Consider the following 21,705-nt stretch of genomic DNA (forward strand, 5'->3'; position numbering starts at 1 on the left):
AACACCTGCAACTCCCACGACAACACCTACAACAACACCAACTACAACTCCGACCACAACACCTACAACAACCCCCACGACAACACCTACAACAACCCCCACCACAACACCAACGACAACAACACCTACAACAACGCCAACAACAACGCCGACTACAACTCCGACCACAACACCTACTACAACACCTACTACAACACCGACAACAACACCGACAACAACACCAACTACAACACCTACAACAACGCCGACTACAACACCGACCACAACACCTACCACAACCCCCACGACAACACCTACAACAACCCCCACCACAACACCTTCTACAACCCCCACGACAACACCTACAACAACGCCGACTACAACTCCCACGACAACACCTACAACAACACCGACCACAACACCTGCTACAAACCCCACGACGATGCCGACAACAACACCAACGACAACACCGACAACAACACCAACTACAACACCGACCACAACACCTACAACAACACAAACGACAACCCCCACGACAACACCTGCAACAACACCTACAACAACACCGACCACAACACCAACTACAACCCCCACAACAACACCTACAACAACGCCGATTACGACACCGACCACAACACCTGCAACAATCCCCACCACAACACCTACTACAACCCCCACTACAACACCTACAACAACGCCAACTACAACACCGACCACAACACCTACTACAACCCCCATGACAACACCTACAACAACACCAACTACAGCACCGACCACAACACCTACTACAACTCCCACTACAACACCTACAACAACACCGACCACAACACCTACTACAACCCACACCCCAACACCTATGACAACCCCCACGACAACAGCTACAACTCCGACCACAACACCTACAACAACTCCCACGACAACACCTACAACAACACCGACCACAACACCAACTACAACCCCCACGACAACACCTACAACAACGCCAACTACAACACCGACAAAAACACCTACAACAACACCGACCACAACACCTATTACAACCCCCACCACAACACCTACGACAACACCAATGACAACACCAAAGACAACACCAAAGACAACACCTACAACACCGACCACAACACCTGCTACAACACCCACGACAACACCTACAACAACACCAACTACAACACCGACCACAACACCTACAACAACCCCCACGACAACACCTACAACAACCCCCACCACAACACCTACGACAACGCCGACAACAACACCAACTACAACACCTACAACAATGCCAACAACAACGCCGACTACAACACCTACGACAACACCAACGACAACGCCGACTACAACGCCGACAACAACGCCGACAACAACACCTACGACAACCCCCACGACAACACCTACAACAACGCCGACAACAACACCCACGACAACACCTACAACAACACCAACTACAACACCGACCACAACACCTACAACAACCCCCACGACAACACCTACAACAACCCCCACCACAACACCTACGACAACACCAATGACAACAACACCGACCACAACACCTACTACAACCCCCACGACAACACCTACAACAACCCCCACTACAACACCTACTACAACCCCCACGACAACACCTACAACAACGCCGACTACAACTCCGACCACAACACCTGCTACAACTCCCACGACAACACCTACAACAACACCGACCATAACACCAACTACAACCCCCACGACAACACCTACAACAACGCCAACTACAATACCGACCACAACACCTGCAACTCCCAAGACAACACCAATGACAACACCGACCACAACACCTACTACAACCCCCACGACAACACCTACAACAACCCCCACTACAACACCTACTACAACCCCCACGACAACACCTACAACAACGCCGACCACAACACCTGCTACAACTCCCACGACAACACCAACGACAACGCCGACAACAACACCTACAACAACACTGACCACAACACCTATCACAACCCCCACCACAACACCTACGACAACACCAATGACAACACCAAAGACAACACCTACAACACCGACCACAACACCTACGACAACCCCCACGACAACACCTACAACAACACCGACGACAACACCTGCTACAACACACACGACAACACCTACAACAACACCAACTACAACACCGACCACAACACCTACAACAACCCCCACGACAACACCTACAACAACCCCCACCACAACACCTACGACAACACCAACGACAACGCCGACAACAACACCAACTACAACACCTACAACAACGCCAACAACAACGCCGACTACAACACCTACGACAACACCAACGACAACGCCGACTACAACGCCGACAACAACGCCGACAACAACACCTACAACAACGCCGACAACAACGCCGACTACAACACCAACCACAACACCGACCACAACACCTACGACAACCCCCACGACAACACCTACAACAACGCCGACGACAACGCCTGCTACAACACCCACGACAACACCTACAACACCAACTACAACACCGACCACAACACCTACGACAACCCCCACGACAACACCTACAACAACCCCCACCACAACACCTACGACAACACCAATGACAACAACACCGACCACAACACCTACTACAACCCCCACGACAACACCTACAACAACCCCCACTACAACACCTACTACAACCCCCACGACAACACCTACAACAACGCCGACTACAACTCCGACCACAACACCTGCTACAACTCCCACGACAACACCGACCACAACACCAACTACAACCCCCACGACAACACCTACAACAACGCCAACTACAATACCGACCACAACACCTGCAACTCCCACGACAACACCAATGACAACACCAACGACAACAACACCGACCACAACACCTACTACAACCCCCACGACAACACCTACAACAACCCCCACTACAACACCTACTACAACCCCCACGACAACACCTACAACAACGCCGACCACAACACCAACTACAACACCTACAACAACGCCAACAACAACGCCGACTACAACTCCGACCACAACACCTACTATAACTCCTACGACAACACCGACAACAATACCAACAACAACACCAACGCCGACAACAACACCTACAACAACGCCGACAACAACGCCGACTAAAACACCTACATCAACCCCCACCACAACACCTACGACAACACCTACTACAACCCCCACGACAACACCTACTACAACCCCCACGACAACACCAACGACAACACCAACGACTACAACACCGACCACAACACCTACTACAACCCCCACGACAACACCTACAACAACCCCCACCACAACACCTACTACAACTCCCACGACAACACCTACAACAACACCGACCACAACACCAACTACAACCCCCACGACAACACCTACAACAATGCCAACTACAACACCGACCACAACACCTGCAACTCCCACGACAATACCTACAACAACACCAACTACAACTCCGACCACAACACCTACAACAACCCCCACCACAACACCAACGACAACACCAACGACAACGCCGACAACAACACCAACTACAACAACGCCAACAACAACGCCGACTACAACTCCGACCACAACACCTACTACAACACCTACAACAACGCCGACTACAACACTGACCACAACACCTACCACAACCCCCACGACAACACCTACAACAACCCCCACCACAACACCTTCTACAACCCCCACGACAACACCTACAACAACGCCGACTACAACTCCCACGACAACACCTACAACAACACCGACCACAACACCTACTACAACCCCCACCACAACACCTACGACAACACCAACGACAACACCAACAACAACACCTATAACAACGCCGACAACAACGCCGACCACAACACCTGCTACAAACCCCACGACGATGCCGACAACAACACCAACGACAACACCGACAACAACGCCGACAACAACACCAACTACAACACCGACCACAACACCTACAACAACACAAACGACAACCCCCACGACAACACCTACAACAACGCCAACTACAACACCAACTACAACACCGACCACAACACCTACAACAACACCAACGACAACGCCCACAACAACACCTACAACAACCCCCACCACAACACCTACTACAACACCGACTACAACTCCGACCACAACACCTACTACAACTCCCACGACAACACCTACAACAACACCGACCACAACACCTACTACAACCCCCACAACAACACCTACAACAACGCCGATTACGACACCGACCACAACACCTGCAGCAATCCCCACCACAACACCTACTACAACCCCCACGACAACACCTACAACAACGCCAACTACAACACCGATCACAACACCTACTACAACCCCCACCACAACACCTACGACAACACCAACGACAACACCAACAACAACACCTACAACAACGCTGACAACAACGCCGACCACAACACCTACAACAACGCTGACAACAACACCGACCACAACACCGACAACAACCCCCACAACAACACCTACAACAACGCCGATTACGACACCGACCACAACACCTGCAACAATCCCCACCACAACACCTACTACAACCCCCACGACAACACCTACAACAACGCCAACTACAACACCGATCACAACACCTACTACAACCCCCTCGACAACACCTACGACAACACCAACGACAACACCGAACACAACACCTACTACAACCCCCACCACAACACCTACGACAACACCAACGACAACACCAACAACAACACCTACAACAACGCTGACAACAACGCCGACCACAACACCTACAACAACGCTGACAACAACACCGACCACAACACCGACAACAACCCCCACTACAACACCTACGACAACGCCGACAACACCACCGACCACAACCCCTACTACAACCCCCACAACAACACCGACTACAACCCCCACGACAACACCTACCACAACCCCCAGTACAACACCTACAACAACGCCAACTACAACACCGACCACAACACCTACTACAACCCCCATGACAACACCTACAACAACGCCAACACTGACCACAACACCTACTACAACTACAACACCTACAACAACACCGACCACAACACCTACTACAACCCCCACTCCAACACCTACGACAACACCAACGACAACACCTACAACAACGCCGACAACAACACCCACGACAACACCTACAACAACACCAACTACAACACCGACCACAACACCTACAACAACCCCCACGACAACACCTACAACAACCCCCACCACAACACCTACGACAACACCAATGACAACAACACCGACCACAACACCTACTACAACCCCCACGACAACACCTACAACAACCCCCACTACAACACCTACTACAACCCCCACGACAACACCTACAACAACGCCGACTACAACTCCGACCACAACACCTGCTACAACTCCCACGACAACACCTACAACAACACCGACCATAACACCAACTACAACCCCCACGACAACACCTACAACAACGCCAACTACAATACCGACCACAACACCTGCAACTCCCAAGACAACACCAATGACAACACCGACCACAACACCTACTACAACCCCCACGACAACACCTACAACAACCCCCACTACAACACCTACTACAACCCCCACGACAACACCTACAACAACGCCGACCACAACACCTGCTACAACTCCCACGACAACACCAACGACAACGCCGACAACAACACCTACAACAACACCGACCACAACACCTATTACAACCCCCACCACAACACCTACGACAACACCAATGACAACACCAAAGACAACACCTACAACACCGACCACAACACCTACGACAACCCCCACGACAACACCTACAACAACACCGACGACAACACCTGCTACAACACACACGACAACACCTACAACAACACCAACTACAACACCGACCACAACACCTACAACAACCCCCACGACAACACCTACAACAACCCCCACCACAACACCTACGACAACACCAACGACAACGCCGACAACAACACCAACTACAACACCTACAACAACGCCAACAACAACGCCGACGACAACACCAACGACAACGCCGACGACAACGCCGACAACAACGCCGACAACAACACCTACAACAACGCCGACAACAACGCCGACAACAACGCCGACTACAACACCAACCACAACACCGACCACAACACCTACGACAACCCTCACGACAACACCTACAACAACGCCGACGACAACGCCTGCTACAACACCCACGACAACACCTACAACACCAACTACAACACCGACCACAACACCTACGACAACCCCCACGACAACACCTACAACAACCCCCACCACAACACCTACGACAACACCAATGACAACAACACCGACCACAACACCTACTACAACCCCCACGACAACACCTACAACAACCCCCACTACAACACCTACTACAACCCCCACGACAACACCTACAACAACGCCGACTACAACTCCGACCACAACACCTGCTACAACTCCCACGACAACACCGACCACAACACCAACTACAACCCCCACGACAACACCAATGACAACGCCAACGACAACAACACCGACCACAACACCTACTACAACCCCCACGACAACACCTACAACAACCCCCACTACAACACCTACTACAACCCCCACGACAACACCTACAACAACGCCGACCACAACACCAACTACAACACCTACAACAACGCCAACAACAACGCCGACTACAACTCCGACCACAACACCTACTATAACTCCTACGACAACACCGACAACAATACCAACAACAACACCAACGCCGACAACAACACCTACAACAACGCCGACAACAACGCCGACTAAAACACCTACATCAACCCCCACCACAACACCTACGACAACACCAACGACAACACCAACAACAACACCTACAACAACGCTGACAACAACGCCGACCACAACACCTACAACAACGCTGACAACAACACCGACCACAACACCGACAACAACCCCCACTACAACACCTACGACAACGCCGACAACACCACCGACCACAACCCCTACTACAACCCCCACAACAACACCGACTACAACCCCCACGACAACACCTACCACAACCCCCAGTACAACACCTACAACAACGCCAACTACAACACCGACCACAACACCTACTACAACCCCCATGACAACACCTACAACAACGCCAACACTGACCACAACACCTACTACAACTACAACACCTACAACAACACCGACCACAACACCTACTACAACCCCCACTCCAACACCTACGACAACACCAACGACAACACCTACAACAACGCCGACAACAACACCCACGACAACACCTACAACAACACCAACTACAACACCGACCACAACACCTACAACAACCCCCACGACAACACCTACAACAACCCCCACCACAACACCTACGACAACACCAATGACAACAACACCGACCACAACACCTACTACAACCCCCACGACAACACCTACAACAACCCCCACTACAACACCTACTACAACCCCCACGACAACACCTACAACAACGCCGACTACAACTCCGACCACAACACCTGCTACAACTCCCACGACAACACCTACAACAACACCGACCATAACACCAACTACAACCCCCACGACAACACCTACAACAACGCCAACTACAATACCGACCACAACACCTGCAACTCCCAAGACAACACCAATGACAACACCGACCACAACACCTACTACAACCCCCACGACAACACCTACAACAACCCCCACTACAACACCTACTACAACCCCCACGACAACACCTACAACAACGCCGACCACAACACCTGCTACAACTCCCACGACAACACCAACGACAACGCCGACAACAACACCTACAACAACACCGACCACAACACCTATTACAACCCCCACCACAACACCTACGACAACACCAATGACAACACCAAAGACAACACCTACAACACCGACCACAACACCTACGACAACCCCCACGACAACACCTACAACAACACCGACGACAACACCTGCTACAACACACACGACAACACCTACAACAACACCAACTACAACACCGACCACAACACCTACAACAACCCCCACGACAACACCTACAACAACCCCCACCACAACACCTACGACAACACCAACGACAACGCCGACAACAACACCAACTACAACACCTACAACAACGCCAACAACAACGCCGACGACAACACCAACGACAACGCCGACGACAACGCCGACAACAACGCCGACAACAACACCTACAACAACGCCGACAACAACGCCGACAACAACGCCGACTACAACACCAACCACAACACCGACCACAACACCTACGACAACCCTCACGACAACACCTACAACAACGCCGACGACAACGCCTGCTACAACACCCACGACAACACCTACAACACCAACTACAACACCGACCACAACACCTACGACAACCCCCACGACAACACCTACAACAACCCCCACCACAACACCTACGACAACACCAATGACAACAACACCGACCACAACACCTACTACAACCCCCACGACAACACCTACAACAACCCCCACTACAACACCTACTACAACCCCCACGACAACACCTACAACAACGCCGACTACAACTCCGACCACAACACCTGCTACAACTCCCACGACAACACCGACCACAACACCAACTACAACCCCCACGACAACACCAATGACAACGCCAACGACAACAACACCGACCACAACACCTACTACAACCCCCACGACAACACCTACAACAACCCCCACTACAACACCTACTACAACCCCCACGACAACACCTACAACAACGCCGACCACAACACCAACTACAACACCTACAACAACGCCAACAACAACGCCGACTACAACTCCGACCACAACACCTACTATAACTCCTACGACAACACCGACAACAATACCAACAACAACACCAACGCCGACAACAACACCTACAACAACGCCGACAACAACGCCGACTAAAACACCTACATCAACCCCCACCACAACACCTACGACAACACCTACTACAACCCCCACGACAACACCTACTACAACCCCCACGACAACACCAACGACAACACCAACGACTACAACACCGACCACAACACCTACTACAACCCCCACGACAACACCTACAACAACCCCCACCACAACACCTACTACAACTCCCACGACAACACCTACAACAACACCGACCACAACACCAACTACAACCCCCACGACAACACCTACAACAATGCCAACTACAACACCGACCACAACACCTGCAACTCCCACGACAATACCTACAACAACACCAACTACAACTCCGACCACAACACCTACAACAACCCCCACCACAACACCAACGACAACACCAACGACAACGCCGACAACAACACCAACTACAACAACAACGCCGACTACAACTCCGACCACAACACCTACTACAACACCTACAACAACGCCGACTACAACACTGACCACAACACCTACCACAACCCCCACGACAACACCTACAACAACCCCCACCACAACACCTTCTACAACCCCCACGACAACACCTACAACAACGCCGACTACAACTCCCACGACAACACCTACAACAACACCGACCACAACACCTACTACAACCCCCACCACAACACCTACGACAACACCAACGACAACACCAACAACAACACCTATAACAACGCCGACAACAACGCCGACCACAACACCTGCTACAAACCCCACGACGATGCCGACAACAACACCAACGACAACACCGACAACAACGCCGACAACAACACCAACTACAACACCGACCACAACACCTACAACAACACAAACGACAACCCCCACGACAACACCTACAACAACGCCAACTACAACACCAACTACAACACCGACCACAACACCTACAACAACACCAACGACAACGCCCACAACAACACCTACAACAACCCCCACCACAACACCTACTACAACACCGACTACAACTCCGACCACAACACCTACTACAACTCCCACGACAACACCTACAACAACACCGACCACAACACCTACTACAACCCCCACAACAACACCTACAACAACGCCGATTACGACACCGACCACAACACCTGCAGCAATCCCCACCACAACACCTACTACAACCCCCACGACAACACCTACAACAACGCCAACTACAACACCGATCACAACACCTACTACAACCCCCACCACAACACCTACGACAACACCAACGACAACACCAACAACAACACCTACAACAACGCTGACAACAACGCCGACCACAACACCTACAACAATGCTGACAACAACACCGACCACAACACCGACAACAACCCCCACAACAACACCTACAACAACGCCGATTACGACACCGACCACAACACCTGCAACAATCCCCACCACAACACCTACTACAACCCCCACGACAACACCTACAACAACGCCAACTACAACACCGATCACAACACCTACTACAACCCCCTCGACAACACCTACGACAACACCAACGACAACACCGAACACAACACCTACTACAACCCCCACCACAACACCTACGACAACACCAACGACAACACCAACAACAACACCTACAACAACGCTGACAACAACGCCGACCACAACACCTACAACAACGCTGACAACAACACCGACCACAACACCGACAACAACCCCCACTACAACACCTACGACAACGCCGACAACACCACCGACCACAACCCCTACTACAACCCCCACAACAACACCGACTACAACCCCCACGACAACACCTACAACAACCCCCAGTACAACACCTACAACAACGCCAACTACAACACCGACCACAACACCTACTACAACCCCCATGACAACACCTACAACAACGCCAACACTGACCACAACACCTACTACAACTACAACACCTACAACAACACCAACCACAACACCTACTACAACCCCCACTCCAACACCTACGACAACACCAACGACAACACCAAATACAACACCGACCACAACACCTTCTACAACCCCCACCACAACACCTACGACAACACCAACGACAACACCAACAACAACACTTACAACAACGCCGACAACAACGCTGACTACAACACCGTCCACAACACCTACGACAACCCCCACGACAACAGCTACAACACCGACCACAACACCAACGACAACACCAACACCAACTACAACACCGACAACAACGCCGACTACAACCCCTACGACAACACCTACAACAACACCAGCAACAACAACGACAACGCCGACAACAACACCAACTACAACACCTACAACAACGCCGACTACAACACCGACCACAACAACTACTACAATTCCCACGACAACACCTACAACAACACCAACAACAACACCGACAACAAAACCTGCTATAACCCCCATAACTCCTACTTCAACCCCCACGACAACACCGACCACAACACCCATTACATCCCCCACGACAACACCTACTACAACCCCCATGACCAAGCCGACCACAACACCAACCACAACGCCTACAACAACAGCGACTACTACACCAAACACAATACTTACGACAACACCTACAACAAACCCCTCGACAACGCCGGCTACAACACAGACCACAACACCAACCATAACACCAACGACAACCCCCACGACATTACCTACTACAACCCCCACAACAACACCAATGATAATACCAACCACAACACCTACGACCACACTTACTACAACCCCCACAACATCTACAACAACACCAACGACAACCCCCAATACAACACCAACCACAACACCGATGACACCAACTACAACATTGAAGACAACACCTACTACAACAACTACAACAACAACACCTACAATATTGACAACAACGCCTATGTTGACATCAACAACACCTACTGCTACAACAAGTGTTTCAACAATAACAGATGCTTCTACAGCAGCAATGGTAGCAAATACGACTGCTTCAGCGACACCAGCAGCAACAAAGACACCTGTTGCGACTACCACTGTTATTCCGTTGACAACAATCACTGAGTCTCCTGTACCAGTTTTTAATGTTACAGTAAATATGCAGGGAGAAGCATTTACACCTGAACTGCAAGACCGTAACAGCCGTCAATTCAAACAACTTGAGCTGAGAATTGTGGAGACGGTGAGTCAAAATTCTTTGATACAATGTCATTTTTGGGGGGAGATACCATGTGATAAAAACTAAATTTGAATGAATGTTTCATTTTCAATTCAAGAAATTTCTGCTTGAAATCCTGTCATGGTGTCAATTTTCTGTTTGCAGTTTAATGAAATATACAGAGCAGCCTTTGGTGATCTGTTCAACCGCAGCTTCGTAATAGTCTTCAGGTAAAAGAGTGATGGGTGATTCAAACAGTGGTTCAGACAACATAATCATCTCTTATAATTATCTGACATTTGTCTGTCTTTTTTGATACAGTGTTGGTTCTCGCCCATCACGAGCAGAAGGAACACAAGCAGAGATGGGGATTGTATTCAATAATCCTACTTCTACTGCTGAACTGCCACAGGAGAGTATTGTTGCCAAAACCATAGAAGAAGCTGTGCGTAACTCCACCAACAACTTTAACGTCAGCATTAATCCTGACACAATAACAGTAGCTCCATGTGAGTATTTAAAAATGGAACCAAAGTCAGTTTGTCATGACACAAGTTTAAATATAATCTTTTGGTTTTAACACAAATATTTATCAATTTATTCTTTGAATTTTTTTTTAATAGTGAGAGAAACCTCTGCAACCACACCTGCAACTTCCAATGCTACAATTGTTACAAATATGACAGCTGCACCTGTGACTGCTGCACCTACAACTCCTGCACCGGTGACCACTGCACCATCAAGTGCTGCACCTGCAACTGCTACACCTACAACTGCTGCAGCTGCCACCACTGCACCTGCAACCATTGCACCTGCAACAGCTGCAACAACTACTGCTGCACCTACAACTGTAGCCTTCACAACAAGAGTTGTGACTTTCAGATCTCGGCTAGCCACATTTACACCTGACTTGCTGAATTCATCTTCTGCAGCTTTTAAAAGTCGATCTTCAATGATAAAGAAACAGGTAGATTTTTAATTTAACTATTAAAATGAAGTGTTGTCAGTGAGCTTGCAATAAAAATAAATTGTTCATTACTTAAATATTGCACTTTCTCAGTATATATAATAGACTTGAGGAGAGGTACATTTTCTTTACAATAAATATCAATAAAGTTTTTAAGCCAACACATGCAAATTCCTTTACAATAAGATGTATAAAGGCTGAAGAAAAAAATAAATTTTCAAAACAGTCAATTGGTCAAAGGTCCATAAGAAACTGATAATACAAATAAAACTACACCTGCTGTACACTTTACCTCGTGAAAATTAAATTCATCTGTAATCTCTTTCCACAGCTTGAACCTTTGTTCAGAAGTGAGCTCCATTCTTCCTTCATCGACTTGGTAGTAGTAGCATTCAGGTAATATGAAAACTTTGTCTTATTATGTTACAATGTAAGAATAATGGCCAAAATATGAAATCTAAAATTGTGTTTCTTGTTTCTCATTTTGCAGAAGTGGATCAGTCCTCAACACCATGAACACAAGGTATCTCAGCACATCGGTTCCTAGTAACACTCAAATTGCCAGTGTTTTGATCAATGCAGCTTCAAACGTTACTGGCTTTGACATTGAAGGGAGCTCCATCAGTGTTGATGGCACACGTAAGTAATATATATTGCTACTTGACAAAATATTTCAAAAGCTACTTATTTATTAAACTAACATATTTTTATTTTCCTCACTTTCTTCTCATTCACAGCTTCAAGTGGAGTAAGCCACAAGCTTAGTATCATCACTGCATCCTGCCTGGTTCTGTTTTCATGGCTACTGTGAGGCCAGCAATAGTATCCGACTTCCATTTATATTGCCAGTAGAACATGACTGCTCTGACTGGTCTGAAAAAGGACTTCATTATCAGTAAAAAATTAGAGAATCTTGTCTTTAGTGTTGTATCGCTTCTGATGAGCTCATAATCAAGTTTGGCTTTGTGTTTGTGGACCGAACATATTTTTGGGGAAGTCCAGGATCTTTAGCTTGAAAGAATGACACAACCAACTTTAACTATAAAACACAAATATAAAAAGGTATACTGGTAGGTTTCACTTAATAAGCTTGCATATAATACCACTGTATCTATACATGGAGAACATTGTAAAGGAAACAAGTATCTTAAATTAAATAAAGCAACACAAATCAGCAATATATATATTATACACACACGTGGATTTACATGTCTCGAAAGAATGCACTGTCAATTTCCTTATTTATACAAACTGTATTTATGGAATCATGCTTCACTGTACTTTGTAAGGTTTCTTTAGGTTTATAAACTATCTGTAAAAAAATGTCACAATGATCAGAATACAACATTTTTGAAGAATTGACATCATCTCTGGTGATGTTTTGTCATTTGGTTAGGTAAAGACAAACTCCATCATATTTAAGGTCTGGAACATGGAAACACCACTACAGATTCACTTCCTTGTGACTTCCTGCAATTAACTATAACACTATTGCCAATAGTTTTTATTTTATGTAATCAGAATGCTTGAGAAATAAATAGTTCTTATATAACCTGTGTCCAAGATAAGATTTTTTTTTCATTATGCTCATTATGAAATGGAAGGATTTCGAGAAAATGCTAAGGTCTGAATTATGAAGCCACAGTGACAATAAATCTTCCAAGAACATTCAATTAGCTTCTTTGTATCAAGTGACTTGGTAACAAGTCCACTGAAACATATATAGAAGCAAGTAATATTTCAGGAGTGAATACAACATTTCAAAAGAAAAAAAAAGATTGATGGAATTATTGTGAATTGATGACAAATGCTTGTAAGCTAGTTTACTAATTCCCTCAGTAATTGTCAGTAATTGAAGGCAAAATCTATTGTCTTTCTACAAAGCTATTTTAAAAAGAACAAAGACTGTAGGGTTGCAGTTTAGTCCTAAAGTATTGACTGCCCAACAGTGGCAACACATACCACCCTAAAAAGTAACATAGTATAATGTGACAGTTCCTAGGACCCACAACTAAAGACTTAAAAAATAACCCAAAATATATTTAATTTTTTTTAGCAGCAACTTGTTGACAGAAAAAAAAGAACTAATTAAGCAGCAAGATTCAAGACTTTGTTACATTTGGCCACCATGGCCAAAGCCAACAATGTGAAAAACAGGAATTGCTGTGGATACAGCTTATTTTTAGAAACAATTATGATAGTATTTCTTCTTGTACAAAGGAGTAAGGTTTGGTTTAACCATGTGTCAGTGTTCATAAGTCAAACTGCTATACTGTTAAACTTCAAAACAGTGTTTTAAAAAAGGGAATATGTGAATGCGAGAGCAGATTGTCCTCAAAATAGACAAATTATTAAGTAAACACCAACAATAAGGATCACAGATCCTAAATCCGCTAAATTAAATGATAAAATCCCCTGATTTTCCATGTCTAAGGTAGACTTTATAAGATTTTAGTATATTTCAGAAAGTCCATGACCTGTGGGAATCCAGCCTACAGTTTGTCTCCAAGTTTTTCAAATAAACACAACTTGAGAACTGGTTCCTCAATAGATCTGCTACAAGATCTATTTTAATCTCAGATTGGTTTCACAGAATGTTGTCGATCCGGTATTGCAGTCAAACCTGCACACTTCGGCAAAAGGTCTTTGGTGTACTGACATAACCGTTAAATCATGTTAGTGACAGAGATTTGTGGGGTTTACCTGGATGTGTGTTCGTGTTGCAAGTTCAGGAGATAATTTGTGGTCAAATCATCAAACCAACTGAACATGCTGAATATGTCCCAAATTGTTTTGCTGTTTTTTTAAAGAATTCAACAATATTTCTAAAACTGTGGTTGCTAAATCAGATATACTTTCCAAATGTAATTTTTCTATCAAGGGAATATGCAGTTCTTCTTTTTAGAAAGTCTCCCCATGAATCAGATATAATGTACTGTAACATTATATCCACCAATCAGCAACAACATTAAAAACCACTAGCAGGGGTTGCATCAAATATAGTACAACAGCTCAACAATATATCCTCCCCTCCTAAGGATCATAACACTCCGTCTTTATTCCATCTGAATGAGAGAGGCATTTCATTTTAATAGTAATTTTGGAGCCTGTAATCTGTGGTGCTGTTGAACTGTACCGGGTTATACCGAGAGGTGTTCCTAATGTTTTGTCAAACCAATTAATTTAAATTGGAGGGAAAATATATGAGAAACACCTTTCAGAATATATTTTGATGGTCTCCGAAATGACCATTAAAATTAAACAACACCTCTTTCAATTGGTTTGAGTAACAACTGAATATACAATCCTAATAAAGGGAGGATTTATTGCTGGGCTGTTGTATTATGCTTAATGCTTTACCTGTTAGTGGTTTTAATATTATGGCTCAAAAATGTATATGTTAAAAAAGAGGGCAGTGGAAAAATACTTTTTGTTAATATGGCAAAGGCACATAGTGTATTATTGTGTATAGTGTATTATTTCATTGTAATTTATTTCAGTTTACATTTTTATTATTCTGTGGCTATATCCAAGTAAAATCAGTTTTGTTTATAAATAGGCCTATTATGAAACGTACACCAAAACTATACCTATAATTATCTACAGGGGGAGCCAACACACCATAAAAAGGAAATGTGTTTCTCGATAGCTCAGTTTCATTACATACACTTACCATATTTAAGTTAAGCCAACATTGATAAATGTTAATGTGACATAATGAGAAAAATCTATAGCTCCACAGGGCTGAACATACTCATGTTCAGCAGTAATTCAGGTAAAACACTAAAAAAAATTCAGCTCTGTCAGCATGTCGGAAAATATTTATTCCAGAACATTATGTGTGAAGCTCCCACACTCTTTTAACAACGCTGGTGGTATGTATAGATTATCCAAACCTCTCATACCCTTTCTCTCAAAGAAATGAGAAACTCATATCCCAACTATTAATAATAATCATTAACAAATAGGGTTCAATGTATGTTTTGCTAATGTCTTTTAATTATTTTGTCTTTGTCTATTTCGCTTACTTCCAAGTTTTATGCACTGACATTTCCAAATAAAAAGTAAAAAGCAAGAAGTCACTGCCACTTCTTGACAGGCAGTAACATGATTTCACTTATGGTAAAGCATGAACTTTATTAGCTGGCAGTAGTGTGCAGTCCCATAGATCTTACCTCAGAGGTCACATAAATTGGATAAATTATATAACAATAATTAATTCAGATAATTAAGATTCAGATAATTATGATCACATTGTCCTCAATGTGCCTAAATGTCCGCAATGACCTTAATGTGATGGAGAAGCAAAATTTAAGCTGCACCAGTGTCTCTTGCTTTGTTTCAATCTGTTTAGCAAAGCTGTCATTGTGCATGTTTAAAAGTACACAACACAGAGATGGATCACCTCACCAAAGACCAAAGTCATTTCTAATTACATAATGTTCATCCTGACACTGTTGAAAAGTTGAACAGCTGGATACATGGATTGTGCAACACAAAAGTAAAAGCGCATGCAGTTTAGATGTCCTTATTTCAACAATTTGTTGTAATTATTTATCTTAAACATTCTGAATTTTCCACTGACATTCAAGTTGAAAAAAAAAATACAGACAGATACCCAAAATGTATTAAATACAATGATTATATACTGGATCATATTGATGGCAAGGTCATTTATTTCTTTGACATGGCTCACTGTCACACTGGAAAAACTTCATTCACAATGCTGGAATGCCCTAGCAGCCAAAATCACAGGACAAAAGAAAGGAGTTGGCCACGGTGCTGAGCCAAGAAACTGACAGACTCATAACTGACAGACTATTCTATCAATTGGTTTGTTCACTGCCAAGTAAATAACAGCAAAAAAAAATTCAGACAAATATTTAGCAACATTGAGTCACTCCTTAGCCTTCACTCCAGATATAAAAATCTTAATCGATGTGGACAGTAACATAAGGTGAAAGGCGATTGCACAAAGGTGAACTGGATTAAATCACACCGACAGCAAAAAAACAAAACAAAAAACAGTGACGTAATCTAAGAGCATCTACACCAGACGAGAGGAGGAATTTGTAATTTTTCTATCTTTTACCTTTATATTTTGGGTAAGTACATTGTTTTTTTACATTTATATACTTAATATTTGTGTGTTAATTAAACGGTTAATTTTCAACTTCTGTTTCAACAGATGTTAAATTAACCATTAAAAACCATAATAAGACAAAAGCATGAATTTTAGCAAAACAGTGAAAGAAAACAGTAAAAAGCCTAAAAGAGTAAGGCAAGCAGCATGCTATATCAATAAACTGTTCTTATTTTAGAAAATATCAAGAAGTTTGATTTATTTATGAATAATAGGTCACAAAGTGAAGAAATCAATTTTCAGTTTGAAAGCTCTATTTAAAGGGTTTCCTTCATCATTATGCCTGAGCACAGGGAGCTGACCTGTAAATTTCTTTTACAACAAGCTCCTGAAAACTTCACTAATTTCTTTGCTATTTTTGCATTGTATTTGCTTGTAGTCTTGTTTGAGGGAATGAGCTTTTCCTCTCAAATGATAATCACTCTCTCAAATGAATTGTATTTGTTAACTTGCTGGTAATTTTTCCAGAAAAACCCTCTTTACAAGATAGTTTGATGGTGCGAACAAACAGTTTTAAAAAGGCAAAAGGGAATTTCAAGACTTCAAATCAAAATTCATCGTATTGTATAGATATAACAATGTGTTGATATGCATATGTGTATGAGTTTTGAGATGCCCACCTCTGCGATCTATCTACTACCACCTAAGAAAAATAAAAGTAAATTAATGTGTTGTTGAAAGATTTAAACATTAGATTGCAAAACCTCTACAGCAGCATGTCTCGTCATCCAAGAGAAAAAGACGAGTCTTTGGAACGACATCCTCTCAATTTCAAGTGTTTCTCTTTGTCAAAATACCAAATTAAGGAAAAGTATTAACAATAAACATTTTCACGTAGAATTAAGTTGTATTTTGTCACATTTGTGATCTTCAGTGTATAGATTATTATTAAAAAAAACTTTGCCTTTGGATGGTTTTCTTATCTTAGTATGTCTAGCAGGTTTGACAGTTATAAAATAAACTAAAGGGTAGTGACTGTGTGGGAAAAAAAACATGCTAAAAAGGCTAAATGAACTGGGATAATGATTTCGTTCATTTGAAGATTGAACACTGGGTTCACATGAAATGAAGTTTTTGTAAGAATAAGTTTGTTGAATTTAGAATAAAAACAGAAACACGCAAACACAAACAAATAAAATGTAACTTTTATTTACTGTTTTTTCAAATCAACTGGTTTGTAATTAAATGTTGGCTGATAGGGAATGTGATAGTATTGATATTGGAAAAGTATTGAATCTAGTAACTATTGAAAAATAATTAAACGCTTGTTCTGTAAGTATTGTTTGACTTTGCAGATTCAAAAGAAAAAAATGGATGTGGGATTGATGACGTCAATTTTCTTCTTAATATCAGGTAAGCTGGGTGATGGTAAAAAGATTTTGGTACAAAAATCTTTTTTAGTCTTGACGTGAACAAATACAAAAAAGACACAACTGCTAAATGGTGATGAATTGCTGGTTAAAAAAAAGGAGCCACGAATGCATTTATCCTTATAACCATGTTGAGTAGTGGGAAATTATAATTGGTTACAGTAGATTGAACCAAAGTTCAGGCCAGTTACAATATTAGGAGAACTAGTGAGTAAAGGTGGAGTAAATTTCTTTATCTTCAAATACTGACATTTGTAGGATATATACAGTATATATATTTTTTTTATAAAGACTTTCTAAAAGGATTAAGAACTGCAAATAATTATTTTTTTTTGCAATTATCTTCATTTACAGCAACTACGATGAAAACCAATGGCGAAGCAACGACACCTACTACAAACCAAACTACAACACCGACAACAATTCCTATTACGACAATAAGGGAAACACAAGTGACCACAACGAAGACAACACCGACGAACACACCAACTACTACACCGACGACAACATCAACAACTACTCAAAAAACTACTCCTACAACTACACAGACTACTAAACCTACCACAACACCGACGACAACACCAACTACTACAACGACGACAACACCAACAACCACACCGACTACTATCACTACCACAATACCAACTCCTACACCGACGACAACACCAACAACTACTCAAACGACAACACCAACAACTACAGCAACACCGACAACCACACCAACTACTAACGCTACCACAACATCAACTACTACACCGACAACAACACCAACACCAACTACAACAACACCAACAACCGCAACAACGACTACCCCTACCACGACACCAACGACTACACCGATGACAACACAAACAACTACTCCAAATACTACCCCTACCACAACACCAACTACTACACCTATCACAACACCAACAAATACTCCAACAACAACCACACCAACTACTCCAACTACTACCGCGACCACAACACCAACTACTACACCGACGACAACACCAACAACTACTCCAACGACAACACCAACAACTACACCAACTACTACACCTGCCACAACACCAACAACTACTCCAACAACACCAACAACACCAACATCCACACCAACTACTCCAACTACTACCGCTACCACAACACTAACTACTACACCGACGACAACACCAACAACTACTCCAACTACTACCCCTAACACAACACCAACTACTACCCCGACAACAACACAAACAACCACACCAACTACTCCAACTACTACCGCTACCACAACACCAACTACTACACCGACGACAACACCAACAACTACTCCAACTACTACCCCTACCACAACACCAACGACTTCAGCGAAGACAACACCAACAACTACTCCATCTACTACCGCTACCACAACACCAACTACTACATCTACCAAAACACCAACTACTACAACTACCACAACACCAACAACTACACCAACTACTCCAACTACTACAGCTACCACATCAACTACTAAACCGACGACAACACCAACAACTACTCCAACGACAACACCAACAACTACACCAACAACTTCTCCAACTACTACCCCTACCACAACACCAACGACTACACCGAAGACAACACCAACAAGTACTCCAACGACAACACAAACAACTACACCAACTACTACACCTGCCACGACACCAACAACTACTCCAACAACAACACCAACAACACCAACAACCACACCAACTACTCCAACTACTATCCCTACCACAACACCAACTACTACACCGAAGACAACACCAACAACTACTCCAACTACAACACCAACAACTTCTCCAACGACTACCCCTACCACAACACCAACTACTACACCAACAACTTCAACTACTACTCCTACCACAACACCAACGACTACACCGAAGTCAACACCAACAACTACTCCAACTACTACCCCTACCACAACACCAACTACTACACCGACAACAACACCAACAACCACACCATCTACTCCAACTACTACCGCTACCACAACACCAACTACTACACCTGCCACAACACCAACAACTACTCCAACAACACCAACATCCACACCAACTACTCCAACTACTACCGCTACCACAACACCAACTCCTACACCGACGACAACACCAACAACTACTCCAACGACAACACCAACAACTACACAAACTACTACACCAAGAACTTCTCAAACTACTACCCCTACCACAACACCAACTACTACACCGACAACAACACCAACAACCACACCAACTACTCCAACTACTACCGCTAC

At 44.3% G+C, this 21,705-nt stretch overlaps 1 protein-coding gene across 1 annotated transcript in view; it reads left to right on the forward strand.

The window, feature by feature from the left end:
• LOC138210551 (uncharacterized protein DDB_G0280315-like) overlaps positions 1 to 20,019 on the forward strand; it is a 29,720-nt gene extending 9,701 nt beyond the window's left edge. Inside the window, exons 4-7 of the mRNA XM_069169773.1 lie at positions 11,360 to 11,871; positions 13,282 to 13,346; positions 13,441 to 13,473; positions 19,818 to 20,019. Of these exons, the coding sequence (XP_069025874.1) occupies positions 11,360 to 11,871; positions 13,282 to 13,346; positions 13,441 to 13,473; positions 19,818 to 20,019 (812 nt within the window). The remainder of the gene's footprint in view (positions 1 to 11,359; positions 11,872 to 13,281; positions 13,347 to 13,440; positions 13,474 to 19,817) is intronic.
• Positions 20,020 to 21,705: the final 1,686 nt, after the last annotated feature.

Source organism: Embiotoca jacksoni, unplaced genomic scaffold (genome assembly GCF_022577435.1).
Source record: "Embiotoca jacksoni isolate LCO1_2020_lvr unplaced genomic scaffold, fEmbJac1.0.p SCAF_47, whole genome shotgun sequence".
Taxonomy (NCBI): domain Eukaryota; kingdom Metazoa; phylum Chordata; class Actinopteri; family Embiotocidae; genus Embiotoca; species Embiotoca jacksoni.